Below are 20,040 nucleotides of genomic sequence, written 5' to 3' on the forward strand. Positions count from 1 at the left end.
CTCCTGTACAGTAGCTCCAGCCCAGTTTGTTCCACCATTTCTATAATTTGCTCTATCTCAATATTTTATATTATCATGCCTAGGAGATTGTTAGAATGTCTTTAGTCTTCAACGTTACCTTCAAATGAAGGTAAAGTGAATAGTGTCTCTTGTGGTGTCCCAGATTTCTATTTGCTTCCATTAATTCGATGTGTACATCAGCTTGGATGAATAGAGGGCACCGTGTTTGATTTTTTTTGTTTTGTTTTTTTGCTGTTGTTGTTTTTGGTTTATTTTGATCTCTCTGTATTATGACAGCACCGTGATGGCAGGTTTGAGTGATTTGAATTGATGCACTTCAAACCGTCACGCCTGGGGGAGATGGTGGAGCATGTCTGCTCTTGCAAAGCATGAAAGGAAAGCTGTTGCAAGGCTTCTGAGTGCTGCGGCTAGATGGAGGGATTAGCGGTTTACTGAACCGCAGTCAAGATTCTGAAAATTCATTTTAAAACAGCATAGTTTGAGGTCCTAGTGGTTGAAGGAATGGGACAGGGTTGGGGCTTGCGTTGTATTGCCATCGCCTGCCATGTAAAAATGACTTGGGTAACTCTTTCTTTTTTAAATGTACTCTCCATCTGGGGCACGTCTCTTTGCCATTATTTCTTATGAACTTTCTGTAACGGTATGAATTTAGGCTTGTGTTTAGAGTTGCCACAATCCTGAATACAGCTGTGAAGGAGTTCGTAACGCACTAATGAGCAAAGCTGGGGGAGGCGTTTTAAAGTAACACAACTCCAGAATCTTGTCTCACATACCGCCTAAGAAACAAAGACATCCCAGCATGCAGTTGCAGTTCTTCTTTCCTTTGCATTACACTTTGTTTTGTGTGGGCTGATAGCAACTAAAAAGCGCTGCCTCTCTAGCTGGATCGCAGGCGTGTTGCGTGTACTCAGACGTGCTGGCGTTGGGTTTTTTGGCAGGCTTCCATCATGTCTGGGAGTACAATGAGCCTGAATCACGAGCCGCCCCAGCCCCGCAGTCTCCTGGGCAGGCAGGCCAGCTTCCAGGAGCGCAGCGCGTCCAGACCCCAGTACACTCAGGCCAGCCGCAGCAACACCCTGCCCAGCGCCGTGGGGAGGAAGTCAGTGGCCGTGAGGAAGATCAAGCAGGAGATGAAAGAGATGATGTCTCCCACCCCTGTTGAGCTGCACAAGGTTGGCCAGTCTCATTCTTAAGTGCTAATAATAATTATTCCATACATCTTACCCTTTTGCTACTGTATATGGGTCTTCAAATATTATAGTAAATTGGTGTTTCATTAATAGAAATGTCATAGTTCAACACAGCGTTCAAAACTGAAAGGATAGTGCTCATGTACTATTTGCAATTAAATATATCTTCATTTCGACACAGCAGAATTTTTTTCTTACCTACTGTAGTACTGAAATTATCCACCTAGTGGTCAAAACTAAAACGACAGGCTGAATTCGTAGTTTTCAATGAAATAAGTGTTGTGGTTTGAACACAATATAGAAGTTATTTATCTGGGTATTTAAAACTAGTTTTTATTAAGCCTTTTTTCCTATGCACTTGATATAAAGACTTTGACCCATCTGGGTATAAGTGTTTCATTTCATGTTCAAATGAATTGGGGTTCTGCATGTCTAAGCATTTTATGTGTGTGTTTCTTTTAGTTTTAACCACAGTGCATGTTGTTTTTTTGGTTTGTTTTTTTCAGGTGACACTTTACAAGGATTCCGATTTAGACGATTTTGGTTTTAGCGTTTCAGATGGGATGCTGGAGAAGGGTGTGTACGTGAATAACATCCGGACAAACGGGCCAGCTGATCTAGGAGCCCTCAAGCCTTACGATCGGCTGCTACAGGTAAAAAGAGCACAGTTCTCCACTTTCCAAACATGTCTAAATCCTCTACCTTCCTTTCTGTACATTCTCATTATGTTATTGTGCATATGTCACATTGTCAAGTTTTGCACATCTAGAGAAATGCTTATCCAGTTCTAATGAAACTTGATTCTAGCTTCCCGAATCTGGGGGTACAATGAGGGACGTGTCTGTCCATCCATAGGTCACTCTTACATGCAAGGTGGCTCCAGGTCACGATGATCTACTTCCTCACGATGCCGATAGCTCTCATATTGTATTTACAGCCGTGGGAGGAGGTGAATGTAGTAAACATGCTTGTGCAATTAATGAAAACTGGTTTTATACTGAAACAAAATCCAAATAACTGTTATTATTTTATACATTTGTTTTTGTGTTCATTTTAGATAAACCACGTGCGGACCAGAGACTTTGACTGCTGTCTGGTGGTGCCTCTTATTGCAGAGTCTGGCAACAAACTGGACTTGGTGATTAGTAGAAACCCGCTGGCTCGCCAGCAGGGGGCAGAACTGGTCCAGCCGCTTTTACAACAGAGCGTCTCTGGAGAGTGGAACGACCAGGGCACCGCACTTCAGCAGCAGCAGCTTGGACGATTCGCGGGAATCGATATGAGGGAGCCCACCAAAACCTTATAGCAAAGCCAACTTTGAACGACTTGAGCGTTCCCATGGTGCTACAGCACTTTGAATTGTGCTCCCCCTGTGGCGATTGGGACAGATGTCTGTCAAGAGTCTATAATAAGCACAGTGAACTTCCTATGTTACCAGAGCATGACCCACAGTTAAAGCCCACGGACCCTACTTTCTCTCTTGCCTATGATGGGTGTGTTTCAAACCTTTGTGATGATAATGATGATGACAAAGTGCTTTCGGTATGTGAAAAAAGTGCCATCCCTTATTTTTAACCCAAGAAATGTTAAAAGACTATTGTGCTCACTTGATTCAAAGAAAAGAACCACGCAGATGACATTGATGCTTTTGTGTTGTACCGACCAATCTGTGTACATGACTGAGGTGTTTAAAGCCTTCAATCCAGACCCCCTTCCTAAGGGGACATCCCATATACAAGACTACTGAGTCCAGTAATTCAGCAAGGTGAGGCAGAGGCCCTCTAGACCACATCCCAGCCAGTGGAAGCAGGTAAAACAGCGAAGGGAAAGAAACTGCTGGCTTTAATCTTTAACTGCAACTGCAGTGGGTCTTCACTTTTCCAAAACCCATGAATATTGTGCTGATACGGACCAGGGGGCGGTTGCATAAAACAGCTTCAGCATTAAAGAGTAAGTAGCGGGTTTCCAGAAAAGAACCCTGCTCCTTACTCTCTAAGTGTTACACTTCAGGATCATTTCCCCTTTGTCGAGGGCATTCACTTAAATGTGTTGCTTTAAAAGGTAACTCTAACCCATAAACTCATGAAACATTTAAGGGGAATGCAAATTGCCCATTACATTTATTGTAGAAAAATGTGCCTATGATTTGACCATAAGGGAACATAAGGGAACATATAACACAGTCCCTCAGCAATCAGGAGACACTGTGATGAAACAGATGGGATTGTAGCAGATTGCTCAGCCTCACACTTGGGTCTTGCCTATACCTTCTTTTATAAGGCAGTACGCATGAGGTGGTGCAGTTAACTCAAGATATACAACTGTACTTTTTTTACTCTGCATCTTTTCCCAATTTTAGTAAATATTTACTATGCTAGTGTATATGGAACTGACAGTGTACATTGATGTGCCATTGCAACTTTGAGTTTGTGGTTAACCAGCTGTTTACTGAGCTGCAGGCTGTACAAATAGAACTGTGTGTAAGATGGCACTGTATGGTATGTGTGTTCTGAGAGTTTTGGGTCTCTGGTGAATTTGCTGAATTGGATGAGCTTGTAATGTATTTTTCCCCCCCAAGAGAAATGCAATGTTTTTTTTTTTTGTTTTTTTTTTTAAGTTTGTCCATAAGATTTAAATATTTTAAAACACAGGTAGAAAATGCAGTGGTGAAAAGAAGTCATGTGTGTTCAGAATGATTAAAATACCTGGCTTGCTGACTGGTGTTCCCCTCATGTAGTCAGTGACTATAGCACACCCAATTCTACATTTCACAGCAAATCTCACAGTAAAACACCCCTCGTTTCAGCACCCTGACAAAAATACCAATATGGCCCACAACTTTGAAATGTTTCCAGAACACCCTGTAGCGTTTAAACAAACACATTACTTTGCCTGTCTTGTGTTCTGTGGCTCTGGCATCAGCGTTGATTTGGGATACAGGAGGGGATGTCTGCGTGTCTAGACGGGCACTAGAGAATCACTTCTCAAGTGGTCTGTGTTTCAGTCCCCAGCTTGTTATTGATAGTACAAAAATCAACACAATAGTGATCATGTTGAATAGATCACTGCAGGACATAGACATACAGCACAGGGGTGTCCTGTAACCCTTTCATTCTTCACAATAGTGATCATGTTGAATAGATCACTGCAGGACATAGACATACAGCACAGGGGTGTCCTGTAACTCTTTCATTCTTCACAACAGTGATCATGTTGAATAGATCACTGCAGGACATAAACATACAGCACAGGGGTGTCCTGTAACCCTTTCATTCTTCACAACAGTGATCATGTTGAATAGATCACTGCAGGACATAGACATACAGCACAGGGGTGTCCTGTAACCCTTCATTCTTCACAAGAAACGCAACCCTTTCAGGTACCAGGGACACATGTGTCCCACAAATACAAATGATGCTAACTTTAGTATTTTTGCAATGAGGTGCACAAAACATGCTTTAAAATTTACTGACAGGTTGGATCTGGTCATCCAAATTGTTAGTTTCCTCCGCGTGATACTTGAGTCACTCTCAAAATGTATTTTAAGAAGAAACCATTTTGACAAGCGCTCGATTCTTTGTGCACCTGAATGGGTAAAAAAAAAAAATCCTGAGAGAAGGAATAAAAAGCATCCTAGTTAAATAATTGCAATTTTTTTTTGTTAATACATTTTAACTAATATTTGACTGCCATGTTTGTAATCTAACAAGGCATTATATATATATATATATATATATATATATTATTTTTAAACACACACACATAATTATATATATATATATATATATATATATATATATATATATATATATATATATATATATATATATATATATATACAGTACTGTGCAAAAGTTTTAGGTAGGTGTGAAAAAATGCTGTAAAGTAAGAATGCTTTCAAAAATAGACATGTTAATAGTTTATATTTATCAATTAACAAAATGCAAAGTGAGTGAACAGAAGAAAAATCTACATCAAATCAATATTTGGTGTGACCACCCTTTGCCTTCAAAACAGCATCAATTCTTCTAGGTACACTTGCACACAGTTTTTGAAGGAACTCGGCAGGTAGGTTGGCCCAAACATCTTGGAGAACTAACCACAGTTCTTCTGTGGATTTAGGCAGCCTCAGTTGCTTCTCTGTCTTCATGATGACTCGATGATGTTGAGATCAGGGCTCTGTGGGGGCCATACCATCACTTCCAGGACTCCTTGTTCTTCTTTACGCCGAAGATAGTTCTTAATGACTTTCGCTGTATGTTTGGGGTCGTTGTCATGCTGCAGAATAAATTTGGGGCCAATCAGATGCCTCCCTGATGGTATTGCATGATGGATAAGTATCTTCCTGTACTTCTCAGCATTGAGGAGACCATTAATTCTGACCAAATCCCCAACTCCATTTGCAGAAATGCAGCCCCAAACTTGCAAGGAACTTCCACCATGCTTCACTGTTGCCTGCAGACACTCATTCGTGTACCGCTCTCCAGCCCTTCGGCGAACAAACTGCCTTCTGACTCATCAGTCCAGAGCACCTGCTGCCATTTTTCTGCAACCCAGTGCCTGTGTTTTCGTGCATAGTTGAGTCGCTTGGCCTTGTTTCCACGTCGGAGGTATGGCTTTTTGGCCGCAAGTCTTCCATGAAGCCACTTCTGACCAGACTTCTCCAGACAGTAGATGGGTGTACCAGGGTCCCACTGTTTTCTGCCAATTCTGAGCTGATGGCACTGCTGGACATCTTCCGATTGCAAAGGGAAGTAAGCATGATGTGTCTTTCATCTGCTGCAGTAAGTTTCCTTGGCTGACCACTGCGTCTACGGTCCTCAACGTTGCCCGTTTCTTTGTGCTTCTTCAAGAGAGCTTGGACAGCACATCTGGAAACCCCTGTCTGCCTTGAAATTTCTGCCTGGGAGAGACCTTGCTGATGCAGTATAACTACCTTGTGTCTTGTTGCTGTGCTCAGTCTTGCCATGGTGTATGACTTTTGACAGTAAACTGTCTTCAGCAACCTCACCTTGTTAGCTGAGTTTGGCTGTTCCTCACCCAGTTTTATTCCTCCTACACAGCTGTTTCTGTTTCAGTTAATGATTGTGTTTCAACCTACATATTGAATTGATGATCATTAGCACCTGTTTGGTATAATTGTTTAATCATACACCTGACTATATGCCTACAAAATCCCTGACTTTGTGCAAGTGTACCTAGAAGAATTGATGCTGTTTTGAAGGCAAAGTGTGGTCACTCCAAATATGGATTTGATTTAGATTTTTCTTCTGTTCACTCACTTTGCATTTAGTTAATTGATAAATATAATCTATTAACATGTCTATTTTTGAAAGCATTCTTACTTTACAGCATTTTTTCACACCTGCCTAAAACTTTTGCACAGTACTGTATATATATATATATATATACACACACACACACTGAGCATCAAAAGAAATGTATCACTTAAATTCACTAAATGTGATCGAAAAATAACAAACTCTGTTTTAGAGCAGGTGCAGTGACTTTTTATTGTGCTGATTAACAATTGACATCACGAAGATGCTGCAAAATGGGCAGGTGTTGTGACTTGCTCCCCCATGTCGATCGCACGAAGGCGCTGCTCTCTTGACAGAAGTGGCATATTGGTTGTTTTTTTTCTGTGATTTTCTTTATTGCTTTTATTCAAGCTTGCAATTCAGCAGCTGAAATCACTCCAGTGTCCAATCAACTGTCTCACAAATTAGGTGATTAAGTGCATGTGCTTCAGTCACAGTCACTGAAGCGTGTCATGGTCAAGGATGAATGATCGAGTGATTAAAAAGAAACCAAAAACATTTTGTCAATGTCCATCATTTATATACCTTATTATTATTATTTTTTTTTTTAAATAAATGTGTTATAATAGTGAAGTATTTTTTTTTGATGCTCGGTTATATATATATATATATATATATATATATATATATATATATATATATATATATATATATACTATTTTAGCTCAAAGAGCCAGCTAACTTGCTCTTGCACCTTCTAATAATTCTTCTCCTTACCTACTGTACAGGACAAAAAGAACAGGGCTGCTGTTAATGGTGTGTGTTTGTGTTCTATCTATCTATCTATCTATCTATCTATCTATTGACGGTTGTTTTACATTAAACTGGAATTCAGCACTGCCAATGAAAATGATTAGGTACCCATATAAAATTGAAGATAACAATCGGTTTCTCTTTCAAGTCCCTTGGATACTGTACCTTTATTTTTAATGAACGAGTATTACAAACTGTAAAGTATTTTTGTACAAATGGAATACTTTGGTAGCATGATGTTTATTGTCTGTGTATAACTGGAAATTCCTACAGTTGTAAACCTTTGTATGGGGGGAGGAATAAAATACACAATGGTATAAAGGTGTATAAAATTAGTTTATTTCTTATTATACAAATTGGCACGTCATTGTAGTGCAAAACTGAATTCTTCTATTATCACATATATTTATACTTACAGCGTGTTTACAGAAACTTACACAGTGTAAAAAATGATGTTATACTTGTTGTCCTTACCACTGAAATAAACCACTACTTTAGTCATAATATATGCAGGGGCTTGGTTCACCCAATATCAAGCTACGTTTTAAACCTGCTGCTTCATTCCTGAAAATGGTTCCAATGACGTTACCTGGGAAAGAAAATAAGTAGATCATGATGAACATCTCTGAGCTTTATCATTACACTCTTAAACTCAGGGGAGATGTTCAGGAGGACATAAAGGTGTTTCGGACTAATGTAAGTATCGTTTGTGCAGTGGGCTTGCAACATATCCAGATGACTTTTAATAATCAAGAAATTCACACAGACTCATTCGATTTGAAGTTTTAATGAATCAGAGTAGTATTAGTACCCCTTCGGTTTATTAAATGCTTAAAAATGGATTGAGTAGTTACAGACTACGTCGAATCCCAGCTGACAGGCAACCTGGGCGGTCCAGTGCCTCAACAGGTATAATAGCATTAATACTCCAATACATTTATGGTTACAACCTGTTTTGCCCTAAGGCTATACGTGCATAAAGCTAAAAACTCCCACCGCTAAATCCTAAACATCCAATATATCACTCTCTTAGACTAAAACATAAGTCATACACCTTATAGCAATGCATCAATAGAAAAGAGATCTAGATTCAAAATATATGCTTCCCTTCCAGTATATGGAAGCATAGAATACAATGTAAGGACAGAAGCTGTCTTCAACGGCAACAACACCAACAGCAATCAGCTCGATCAGAGATCTTCAGAGCATGGATCACATCAGCTTGTAGGTAACAATTTGAGTGACACTTGACTAGGTTTTTACATCGGTTTTTAAAGAGTTTCTGCCTCGCTTCTTACGTCAGAAGTCTCAATTAAGTCTTAAACATTAATCAGCCTTAACAGCTCCTGTCCTTCAAGTCAACAACATTCCCAAAACACCCGGCAACTCCCTCCATAAAATTAATTAGCCATCATTAATAGAAGAGTCTTCTGTAAGCATTTTCTCAGACGTATGGCATAACATGGTCCTATGCTATGGCTCCCCCTCACTTGTTTTTACCAGATCTTCATTGATTTTTATGATTTAATGAAGCCATATATAGTTCACCACTGACTCCCCTTTCCTGTACCAGGAGGTATTTCTTATATGTAAAAGATCATTCATTATAGAAACCTTGGATTTCAAACCTTGGATTTCAATGTTGTTCACAAACATTGAAACTCGCATTAGTTGCCAAAAAGTTATTACCCCCCGTCTGGTACCGCAAGCAAGCAAAGGTTACCAAAATTAATTACCTTCTCTTTGGCAAGCCTACTACAGTTAAGAGAAAAAGTTTGTGAACCCCAATGAGAATTATGGAAATTCCATAGTTTTACCATGATAGCTTTTCTTAAATATCCAATAGGGTTTATATTAACCAATTCCATGCCTTTTGAACCAAAATGATGTATGAATTAGACAAATAATGAGTAATTAAGATTCAGGGTATGTGAAAAAGTAAGTGAACCCCTGGTTTTATCAGCTCAATTAAGGGGATAATTAGAAAGCTGTTTAAATAATTAGGTAGATCTTCACGAGTAAGTATGGGAGGCCCAACCCTATATAAAGATCAGAAACTATGTGAGTTTGGTCTTCACCATACAGGTGTGTGGAAACACATCATGCCACGATCAAAAGAAATCTTGGAGGACCTCAGAAAAACAGTTATTGATGCTCATCAGTCTAGAAAGGGTTACAAAACCATTTCTAAGGATTTGGGGCTCCACCAATCCACTGTCAGACAGATAGTCTACAAATGGAGAAAGTTCAAGACCACAGTCACTCTACCCAGGAGCGGTTGTCCTACCAAAATCTCTGAGAGAACAAACTGGAAAATCATCAAGGAAGTCAAAAAGAACCCCAGAGTAACATCCAAGGATCTGCAGGCCACTCTCGCCTTGGCTAATGTGAGTGTTCATGACTGAAGAAGAATGGTGTTCATGGAAGGATAGCCAGGAGGAAACCACTGCTCTCTAAAAAGAACATTGCTGCCCGTCTGAAGTTCGCCAAAGAGCACATAGATGATCCACAAGACTTCTGGAACAATGTTCTCTGGACAGACGAGTCAAAGGTAGAACTTTTTGGCCTCAATGAGAAACGTTATGTTTGACGAAAACCAACCGTCAAGCATGGTGGTGGGAGTGTGATGGTTTGGGGATGGTTTGGGGCTGCTTTGCTGCCTCAGGACCTGGACGGCTTGCCCTCATTGACACAACCATGAATTCTGCATTGTATTGGAAGATTCTAGAGGAGAATGTCAGGCCATCCATCTGTGAGCTGAAGCTGAACAGAAAGTGGGTCATGCAGCAAAACAATAAGAACTAAAGAACATAAGAAAGTTTACAAACGAGAGGAGGCCATTCAGCCCATCTTGCTCGTTTGGTTGTTTGTAGCTTATTGATCCCAGAATCTCATCAAGCAGCTTCTTAAAGGATCCCAGGGTGTCAGCTTCAACAACATTACTGGGGAGTTGGTTCCAGACCCTCACAATTCTCTGTGTAAAAAAGTGCCTCCTATTTTCTGTTCTGAATGCCCCTTTATCTAATCTCCATCTGTGACCCCTGGTCCTTGTTTCTTTTTTCAGGTCAAAGAAGTCCCCTGGGTTGACATTGTCTATACCTTTTAGGATTTTGAATGTTTGAATCAGATCGCCGTGTAGTCTTCTTTGTTCAAGACTGAATAGATTCAATTCTTTTAGCCTGTCTGCATACGACATGCCTTTTAAACCCGGGATAATTCTGGTTGCTCTTCTTTGCACTCTTTCTAGAGCAGCAATATCCTTTTTGTAACGAGGTGACCAGAACTGAACACAATATTCTAGGTGAGGTCTTACTAATGCATTGTAAAGTTTTAACATTACTTCCCTTGATTTAAATTCAACACTCCTCACAATATGGCCTTTTTTATAGCTTCCCCACATTGTCTAGAGGAAGACATTTCTGTGTCAACATTAACTCCTAGGTCTTTTTCATAGTTCCCTTCTTCAATTTCAGTATCTCCCATATGATATTTATAATGCACATTTTTATTGCCCGCATGCAATACTTTACACTTTTCTCTATTAAATTTAATTTGCCATGTGTCTGCCATGTGTCTTATTATAGTTTCCATAAGTTTACATATAATAGAAGTCAGGCTTATTGGTCTGTAGTTACCTTGTTCGGTTATGTATCCCTTTTTGTGGATCGGTATTACGTTTGCTATTTTCCAGTCTGTCGGTACAACCCCTGTGTCAAGAGACTGTTGCATGATCTTGGTTAGCGGTTTGTAAATAACTTCTTTCATTTCTTTGAGTACTATTGGGAGGATCTCATCTGGCCCAGGGGATTTGTTTATTTTAAGAGCTCCTAGTCCCTTTAACACTTCTGCCTCTGTTATGCTAAAGTTATTTAAAATTGGATAGGAACAGGTCGACATGTGGGGCATGTTGTCTGTGTCCTCCTTTGTAAAAACCTGTGAAAAGTAATCATTTAATATATTTGCTATTTTTTTTTCTTCATCTATGATTTTGCCATTTGTGTCTCTTAGACATTTAACCTCCTCTTTGAATGTTCTCTTGCTGTTATAATATTGGAAAAACATTTTGGAATTGGTTTTAGCCCCCTTAGCAATATTGATTTCTATCTCTCTCTTGGCCTTTCTAACTTCCTTTTTGACTTGTGTTTGCAGTTCCAAGTACTCTTTCTGTGTGCTTTGTTTTTGGTCCCTTTTAAACGCTCTGTAAAGTGCCTTTTTTCGCTGAATATTTTTTTTAATTGATCTATTAAACCATTTTGGCCATTTTGTTTTAGATTTAGATGTGTCTACTTTTGGGATGTAATTGTTTTGTGCCTCTAGTACTACATTTTTTAAAAACAGCCATCCTTTTTCTGTGGATGTTTTCTCTATTTTACTCCAATCTACTTCTGTTAGTCTCTGTTTCATACTTTCATAGTTTGCTTTTCTAAAATTGTAAACCTTAGCTTTAGTCATTACTTTTGGGGTTTTAAAAAATATTTCAAATGAGACCATGTTGTGGTCTGAGTTTGCCAATGGCTCTCTGACCTCTGTTTTAGTTATTCTGTCTTCATTATTTGAAAAGACTAAGTCAAGGCATGCCTCCCCTCTAGTCGGTGCCTTGACAAATTGCGTTAGGAAGCAGTCATTTGTCATTTCCACCATTTCAATTTCGTCCATCGTGCCCCCCATCGGGTTTTCCCATTTTATATGGGGGAAGTTGAAATCCCCCATTAGTATGGCTTCTCCTTTTCTACGCGCATTTCGAATGTCATTGTATAACACATTATTTTGCTCAGCGTCTGAATTTGGCGGTCTATAGCATGCTCCTATTATTATGAGTTACAGGAAACGCTTAGTTGAAGTCATTGCTGCTCAAGGGGGTGCCACCAGTTACTGAATCTAAAGGTTTGCATACTTTTTCACACATGGATACTGAATGTTGAATCATTGGTGGATAAATAAATGTTGAAAAAGTATCATGTTTTGTGTCACTTGTTTAATAAGGTTATCTTTATCTATTATTAGGACTTAGATTAAGATCTAATAACATTTTAGGTTTGAAATATGTGACAATCCTAAGGGGTTCACAGACTTTTTCTCGGCACTGTATATGCCTGACACAGACTGGTACAATTCTGCTTTGACTGAAGTTTTTACTTTAAGTTAATTTCTGCACTATATTCTCTTATTTTCAAACTTAACAGTTCTTCTGTTCAGAGGGGAGCAGGATGGAACAGCTGCCTGGTTCCTGTGGCTGGGTGAGGGTTATTTAGAGACAGGCTCTGGAGTTTGGAGCAGCCCAGGGGAGATTCAACTAACAGGACATTTGAATAACAAAAAAAAATAACAAAAAGACATAGGTTAATACAGTAGCAATGCATGCAATATTCCTTTATAGTCCATGTGCCACTGTATTTCTTTCTACCGCGTATACATATTACAATAAAATCTGACGAGGTCAACTCATTTTTCAGAGGGCTCATATCAACTGGAAAATAAATTTGAAATGAGAAAAATAAATAAAATCAACACTACTTGCTCCAATGTTGTTCCTAATGCCTAAAAAATAACGTACCTCCGTAATGAAGAATATTTCCCCGTTACAAAGCCGGACAGACTCCTTGCTCTTTTCGTCTATTTTCAGGTTGAGCTCTTTTTCTTTTGTCTGTTCCACAGGTTATACGTACCTGTATAAACTGCTTCTATAACCACTCTACTCTTCCTGTAAACCTGCCAGTGGGAAACACTAGAGTTGTGTTCTTAGTTTGGTTTTAACTAATGTCATGTTTCAGTCTGTCCCATTGAAACCAGTCTATGAAACTTGTTGTATCTTTATCCAGTTTGAAACAGGATGTTCCTCAAGGGTCGTAATATCACTTATTTGTATAGTTTATAAATCCCTATTACCGCTAATAGTTCCCTGCAGGAATTATTAATGTCAATGAGGCTTTACAAAAAAAAAAGGTTTATGATTAAGGGGGTGCAATTACGACAAATATTTACAAGCAAAAATATGTCCTTTACTTCTTAAAGATACAAGGAACATATTGTCCCACAAATAAAGTGATGCTAGCTTTCTTATTTTTGCAATGAAGTATGTGAAACAGGGTTTAGAATTTACTGACAGGTTGGATCTGCTCATCCACATGTATCCACTCTCAAATGCATTTTAAGAGGAAACTGTTTGAACAGCTGCTCAATTCCTCCAAGGGGTTGGAGCAACACAAAAAAGAAATGCATTACCATGTCAAAAAAGTCTGAAAGCACATACAAATCTGAATACCCAGAATACACCCCTGGACCTTGTTGGAAGACAGATGGGCTCGTATTTTACACATTTTTGAGATGTTTATATTTTAAAACAATAGGGACGAGTTCCACCTTACTTGGTTAAGTGTTTGGAGTAATGCATTCCTTTAAACATTAATAGCAAAAGGTTCATTTCAATCTGGCATGCTTTTTGTCTTCTTGAAAAGACATTTTTTGAATATTCATAAAAATAGAGCTGACCAGCATTATTGGTCCAGAAAGCCACATGAATTTCCATACAAAAATATATATATATACATATAGCCAACGAGAAAAAAAAAAAGTTCAGTCTACTAAAAAGTGGACTGAATAGTAGCAATTACGCTAAGACAACATTGCAGCAGTTCATTAAACATCAATATGGGGCTCCCGAGTGGCGCATCCAGTAAAGGCGCTCCGCGCAGGATGTGCCCTATAGCCTGGAGTTCGCAGGTTCGAATCCAGGCTATGTCACACCCGACCGTGACCGGGAGTTCCTAGGGGGCGGCGCACAATTGGCTGAGCGCTGCCCGGGTAGGGAGGGCTTAGGTCGGCAGGGGAATCCACGGCTTACCAGGTCTGGTGGCATTGCTGTGGATCTGCAGTGCGAAAAATGACGGCTTGGCAGGAGCATGTTTCGGAGGATGCGTGTTCCAGCCGCCGTTTCCCGAGTCGGCGGGGGGGTTGCGAGCGGTGAGCCGAGGATACAGATAATAATTGGGCATGCTAAAAATTGGGGAGAAAACCGGGGTAAAAAATTGTCGATGACTAAATTAAAAGAAAAAAAAAAAAACATCAATATGATTCATTTTGATAATACATGAGTCTTGTAGTCTTTTTAAAAAGAGCTGTATTGTGGAGCTCAATGAGCCAGATACAACACAAGGCATCCTTTGTGCAGCCCTGCCTTATACTGTATGTTTCTAAGTGTTCGGTGGCTACTTCTAATCAAGTTGAGAGTGGATTTCTCATGCACTCTTTGCTTTGTCAGGCATACAAAGAGTGCGAGAGAAAGTATACTCTCAACTTGATAAAACAAATTGCAAGTCATTCAATCTAAATAAAAAGACAAAAAGCTGGTATTAACATATTTAATATGTTTATATAATCTGTTGTGGCTTATTGTGATTTATAGAATTTATTTATTGTTGGAAGGCATCAAGGCAACTGTACAACCAGGATCCTGCTAAACCTGGGCTTAACAGATCAGACTTCTGCTTGAGTAATTCATGGGCTCTGGACCATGAACCTTGATGTACTGTATCCACAAATATAGATAGAGGGTATACAAGCATAAAATACAGTTATGCTTTTCAAATCGTCATGAAAAAAAACAAACGAAGCCAGACTGATTTCCTGTTTTTTGCTACTAGCTCTAAAGACTTTGCATTGTGTATTCTCCATAGCTGTCACTCTGATTGTGAAGGAGTGTGATAGGTCATCAGTTCTCACGCTTTCATATGGTGTAAAGGAAGAGCTTAGAAGGTCTACTCTCACAACCGGGAGAACACAAGTCTCATTTCGGTAGGGTTTGACCGAGGATTACAAATGCAGAGATGCATTGTGCTCTTGAGTAGTAAAAAACAAAAATAAACTTTCACAACACTCAGTGTGCTTTCCTAATTCTGACTCTGAGCAGAATGATTTTTACCTTCTGAATGCAATGAACTGTGAACAGTTATCATCCTCTAGATCTGGGGCTGACTCCAGAAGTAATTTGAATGCATCCTGAAGCTCTAAAAGACAAAATGATTGTTAAAGTGTAGAGTATTATATTATTATAAAATGAATGTTGAAATGGCAGATAAACAGTATGTAAAAGGAGCAGGGATAATATCAGGGATGTACAAAACAAGAAGTCTGAAAAGTTTCCAATGGGGGTGTTAATAGCTGGGAGTTTATTAGGGCTTTTCTGATTAGTTATAATCATTTCCAATATGTTAATGGAAACAATTCCCTCTAATTCCCAGTATCTCTATTGGGAGAGTGCACTGTGCTCTACATGAATATGTCAGAGTATCTGTCATTCAAGCACTCTGAAAGTGCACTGTGCTGTACATGAATATGTCAGTGTCTATCATTCAAGCACTCTGAAAGTGCACTGTGCTCTACATGAATATGTCAGAGTATCTATCATTCAAGCACTCTGAAAGTGCACTGTGCTGTACATGAATATGTCAGAGTGTCTATCATTCAAGCACTCTGAAAGCGCACTGTGCTCTACATGAATATGTCAGAGTATCTATCATTCAAGCACTCTGAAAGTGCACTGTGCTGTACATGAATATGTCAGAGTATCTATCATTCAAGCACTCTGAAAGTGCACTGTGCTGTACATGAATATGTCAGAGTGTCTATCATTCAAGCACTCTGAAAGTGTCTAGCTTGAGTAGACTGGAAGTAGGCACAGTTAATAATTCAATTCTTTTTTTCTATTATTGAAGGGAAATCATCACAGCTACAATTATGCTAAAGGACATCAAAGTGGGGAAAAAGAACCAAGTCTATTAAACTCACCCAGAATAACTAGCTTTCTCAGCTGAGCGTGCTCCATCAGCATGCTCAGCACAGAGTAAAGGATCTGCACAGAGACCAAGCTGCCCTCATCCACCACAAATATCTGCACTGCACTGAACTTCCAGTTCAAAGGGTTGCCTTCTTCATCCTTCTCCGCTTTCATGTAACTCCATAGCACCTGGAAAGAATGCACAGTTTGACACATGAAGACATACAGTACAGTACTGCACTCAATACATTTTTAGATACCCAGACAGTCCTTTATACAGACTTACACGCACAGTGCTGGTGTTGTTTTAATCGGGCACAGAGGCAGTTCAGTTTGCATGCTTGCTCAATCCCTGGTCTCTCCTTTTGAAGCTGCCTGCAAAGATGCTCAGTGGCAATTATGCTGAGCTATGGGGTGGTTTAATGATGTAGACCAGTGGCTCTAACCTGCGGATCTTTCAATGCATTCCAGTCCAGGACATTATTCCAACTGTGTTGTGAACTATTGAACTGAACAACCAGGTCCTTAATTGGCTGAATTTAGTTATTCAATTGACTAGCTATACACCCTGGCCTGGATTAAATCAAAAATTATGACAGCGCCTCAGCCAGTATGTAGTATAGCTATGGCACTGCCATAAGCCTTTAAATTTAGGACCTGGTACTGTAGGAACAAGGCCCTGTTTTGGACTGGAATGAAACAGCTGCAAGTGAGCATCACTGACGTAGACCAGTGTCCACATATATTCTGATGCAATCCCTCCCTTTACCTTCCATTAAAGAATGTCATTGAGCAAAACCCACCTGGTGCAACGTGTACCCCTCGAATCCCGTGCGTTTCTGGAGCAGGGACGCAGCTCTCCCAGTCGGGGCTGTAAGGAGAACCTCCAGAGGCTTCTTTGAGCCGGAGTCCTGGGCGCTCTGCTCCCGAGGCTGGCTGGGGTTCTGTGTGAACGTGTCCCAGTCTTCCGAGGCACTCAGGTCGTTCTCAAAGTCCTTGCAGGCTCTCTGCACCTCCTCCTCCTCCTCTCTGCAGAGACTCTTCACTGCCGCTTGGAAGATCAGACTGACCACGGTGGTCTTGGCGCACATCATTTCGGCAGCTTTCATCTGATCGGGATCCAGTTCAACACTGCAGTCGCTGTCCTCACACTGGTCTTCAGGGTCGGTCCCTAGACCGTTGACAGTGCTGTGCTCCAAATGGAAGGAATCTGTATTCTCAGCACCATCCTCAGTTAAATCATCGCATTCGCTCTCGTTTCCATTCCTGTGTGCCTTTACGGCTATCCTATTAATCTGGGCGTCCTGGAGGACCTGTTTCACATCCAGGTCAATGCACCAGGGGGGCATCCTCGCCAACTTCTCAACGCACTCAGCGATCCCCTTCTCGTACCGATAGAGGTGTCTGAGGAAGACCCTCTTGCTTTCCTGCACCACCACTTTTTCGTCCTTCAGAAACTTGAGGGATTCCCAGGCCTTCTCAATGGGAATGTGCCTCAGGGCTCTGGTGAGGTTCTCCACGCTGATATAGGTGTGGCCCCACTCCCTGCTGGAGCGCTTCAGCTCATCGTACAGCAGCAGGGCGTGGTGCTGCAGCTCAGGGATCTTCGGGAGTAAGTCACACTGGCGGAACGCCTCCAAGGTAGCCTCGCAGCGCACTAGGCCAAGATCCCTAAAGGTCATCTAGAGGAAAAAGATCAGGTTACTAGCAATAATTATACAGGCTATTTTAAATAGCTCTGTTTAAAGTGATCTTGGAAATATGTAGTGAGTTTAAGGCCCTGGTGGAGTCCTAGAAAGACTCTTGTGGGGCGACATGATCACACACATCAGAGGCGACACTTATGAAATGTCACATGTAACAATTTCTGATAAATTGTATTTTACGTACAGCTACTGACATATTTGCTCTGTATTAAGATCTGACTATACAGTATAGATTTCATTTCATTTGAGGATTTTTTTTTTGTATTTCTACAATTATTTTGTTATTTTTATTTATTTCACTTCACAATTAAAGCTCTGGTTATTACACCTTTAATATACATGTCTTAATTCCCATCAGAATGAAAAGAAAGCAACAACCCATTAACAGGGGGAGGAGTCATTTTATCGACAGTGTATTCTTGGTTTTGTACGTACACATGACTAATTCACTTCTAACACTCTACTGTCCACGCCACACAAAAGCAACCGCATACTTACTACACTGAACCCCAGCTTTCAAACATCTGTCCTGAGCACCTCTTCCAGCTTGTCCAGGACAGATGTCCCTGTGCCGTCCTCACCCCTGCCGTCGCTCTGCACCCCCTCGTACTTCTTTAACAAATTCTCAAACTGACGTGGCAGGAGCCTACCAGTACAGCTGAGGCAACCAGTGAGGCTACCAGTACAGCTTTCCCTGCATCTGACATCAAACAAATTCACACTGTTTAGAACGGGAAAGAAAAAACTAAAGTCTGTGGGTGTATGAGAGTATCTACAACTTGAAAGGGATATTTTAAAAGTACAAACCCCCCTAAAAAAGGATAAGAACAGAAATACCACAATACATTTTTTCTCTTAAGAGTGCTGTGCCCATGGAAGTTTTATAGGAAGAAAAGGAAGAGGAAGGGTCTGTCTTAAGAACAGCACCTGCAGTACCAAACACTTCAGGCCACTGTGAAATCACATCTCCAACAGGAACATATTGCTGTAAAACTCGCTGAAAACTTGGATGCAAATTGGATTTGCATTTGATTTTGATTGTTTTAATTTGTATAGATAACTATTAGAAATGAAATTAGTAAAAACAAGGACATGAAGATAGTGGTCAACGGAGATTATGAAAATGTGTTTCCTGCTCCTTCCAGACAGTCTAGAGACAGCGCTGGCATGTTTAACGGCTTACAGAAGAGAAACAAAGGCATGTACCTGAGAGACTGATCCTTGAGATTATATCTGACGCAACAGTATCAGAGTGATTGTACTCTTCATCAGCAAAATCTTTCAACAGGTCCTGCAAGTTTGAAAAATCCAGCCTGCTCGACGCAGGGACCCATTCCATAAACTGGGTGACGTGCTCCGCGACCACACCACACTCCTTGAGGAACAGCGCGATGTCGGATTTGGGGTTGTCCCCCAGGTCGGTCCGCAGGCTGTAAGAAGGGAACCCCTGTAGGAAGAGCTTGGACCGCCCTCCTCCTCCTTGCACTGGAGCTGTCACCTCCCACCACGGGTCAGAAAGAGAAAACCGGCCAACCAGCTTGTACTTGCACTCAGACTTCAAGTCCTGAAAATCAAATGACAACAATAGAGATGGAAATAAGACTCATACTACATAGCAGTTTCAGCCATTCCATATTTTACTATGAGCTTGATTAGGCACAGTCTATAGATAACAAGCCTAGGTTATTAAACTCATAGTAAAACCAAGAATGGAGTAGTGAGTCTTATTTCCAGCCCTGAACAAAATAGAGCAAGGTTAGAGGAAAAAATAAATGAAATTAGACACAATATAGTATTGGGTCATTCCAACAAAAGTGGACTAAGGGGGCTTCCCTCGCCCCCTCAAATCAATGACTTCAGGGATGGAAATATAACTATTTCTTAGCGCTTTCAGCCATTCCAGGTTTTACACGCGCTTGATCAGTCCCAGTGCATAGGTAACAAGCTCATGTGTGTCCTAATAAACTCATAGTAAAACCAGGAATGCACACTCTCTGCTCGAACCCCTCCAATCTGGTTTTTGCCCAGCACACTCCACTGAAACACCTCTTCTCTCCGTCACTAACTCTCTAGTCTCTGCCGCCTCCCTCTCCTCTGTCCTAATTCTTCTCGACCTCTCTCCTGCCTTTGACCACTCTATTCTCCTGTCCTCCCTCGCTGACGCTGTACTTCATGATATTTTTACTATAAGTTTACTGCTTTAAGTCAAACTCGCTCTTAAATGTAATTATTTACTGTATTCTTTATTTTGCTCTTATTTGAATTTGATCTTATTT

General features: G+C 40.4%; 2 protein-coding genes across 9 annotated transcripts in view; one reads left to right on the plus strand and one right to left on the minus strand.

Annotated features, from left to right (window-relative positions):
* The window catches only part of grip1 (glutamate receptor interacting protein 1), a 92,731-nt gene extending 88,346 nt beyond the window's left edge, over positions 1-4,385 (plus strand). For all 8 annotated transcript variants that reach the window (XM_059027675.1, XM_059027674.1, XM_059027677.1 and 5 more), the window contains 3 exons: positions 960-1,193; positions 1,718-1,864; positions 2,269-4,385. In XM_059027675.1, the coding sequence (XP_058883658.1) occupies positions 960-1,193; positions 1,718-1,864; positions 2,269-2,517 (630 nt within the window). In that variant the 3' untranslated portion in view covers positions 2,518-4,385. The remainder of the gene's footprint in view (positions 1-959; positions 1,194-1,717; positions 1,865-2,268) is intronic.
* A 10,764-nt stretch (positions 4,386-15,149) lies between these two features.
* LOC117414631 (DNA helicase B-like) lies at positions 15,150-19,328 on the minus strand. Its single transcript, XM_059027898.1, has 5 exons — positions 18,971-19,328; positions 18,263-18,464; positions 16,862-17,740; positions 16,070-16,247; positions 15,150-15,288 (listed from the first exon to the last, which is right to left on the minus strand). Exons 3-5 carry the CDS (start codon positions 17,738-17,740, stop codon positions 15,200-15,202), a joined length of 1,146 nt encoding a protein of 381 aa, XP_058883881.1. The 5' UTR covers positions 18,263-18,464; positions 18,971-19,328; the 3' UTR covers positions 15,150-15,199.
* Positions 19,329-20,040: the final 712 nt, after the last annotated feature.

This window comes from Acipenser ruthenus, chromosome 7 (assembly GCF_902713425.1).
Source record: "Acipenser ruthenus chromosome 7, fAciRut3.2 maternal haplotype, whole genome shotgun sequence".
NCBI classification, from domain to species: domain Eukaryota; kingdom Metazoa; phylum Chordata; class Actinopteri; order Acipenseriformes; family Acipenseridae; genus Acipenser; species Acipenser ruthenus.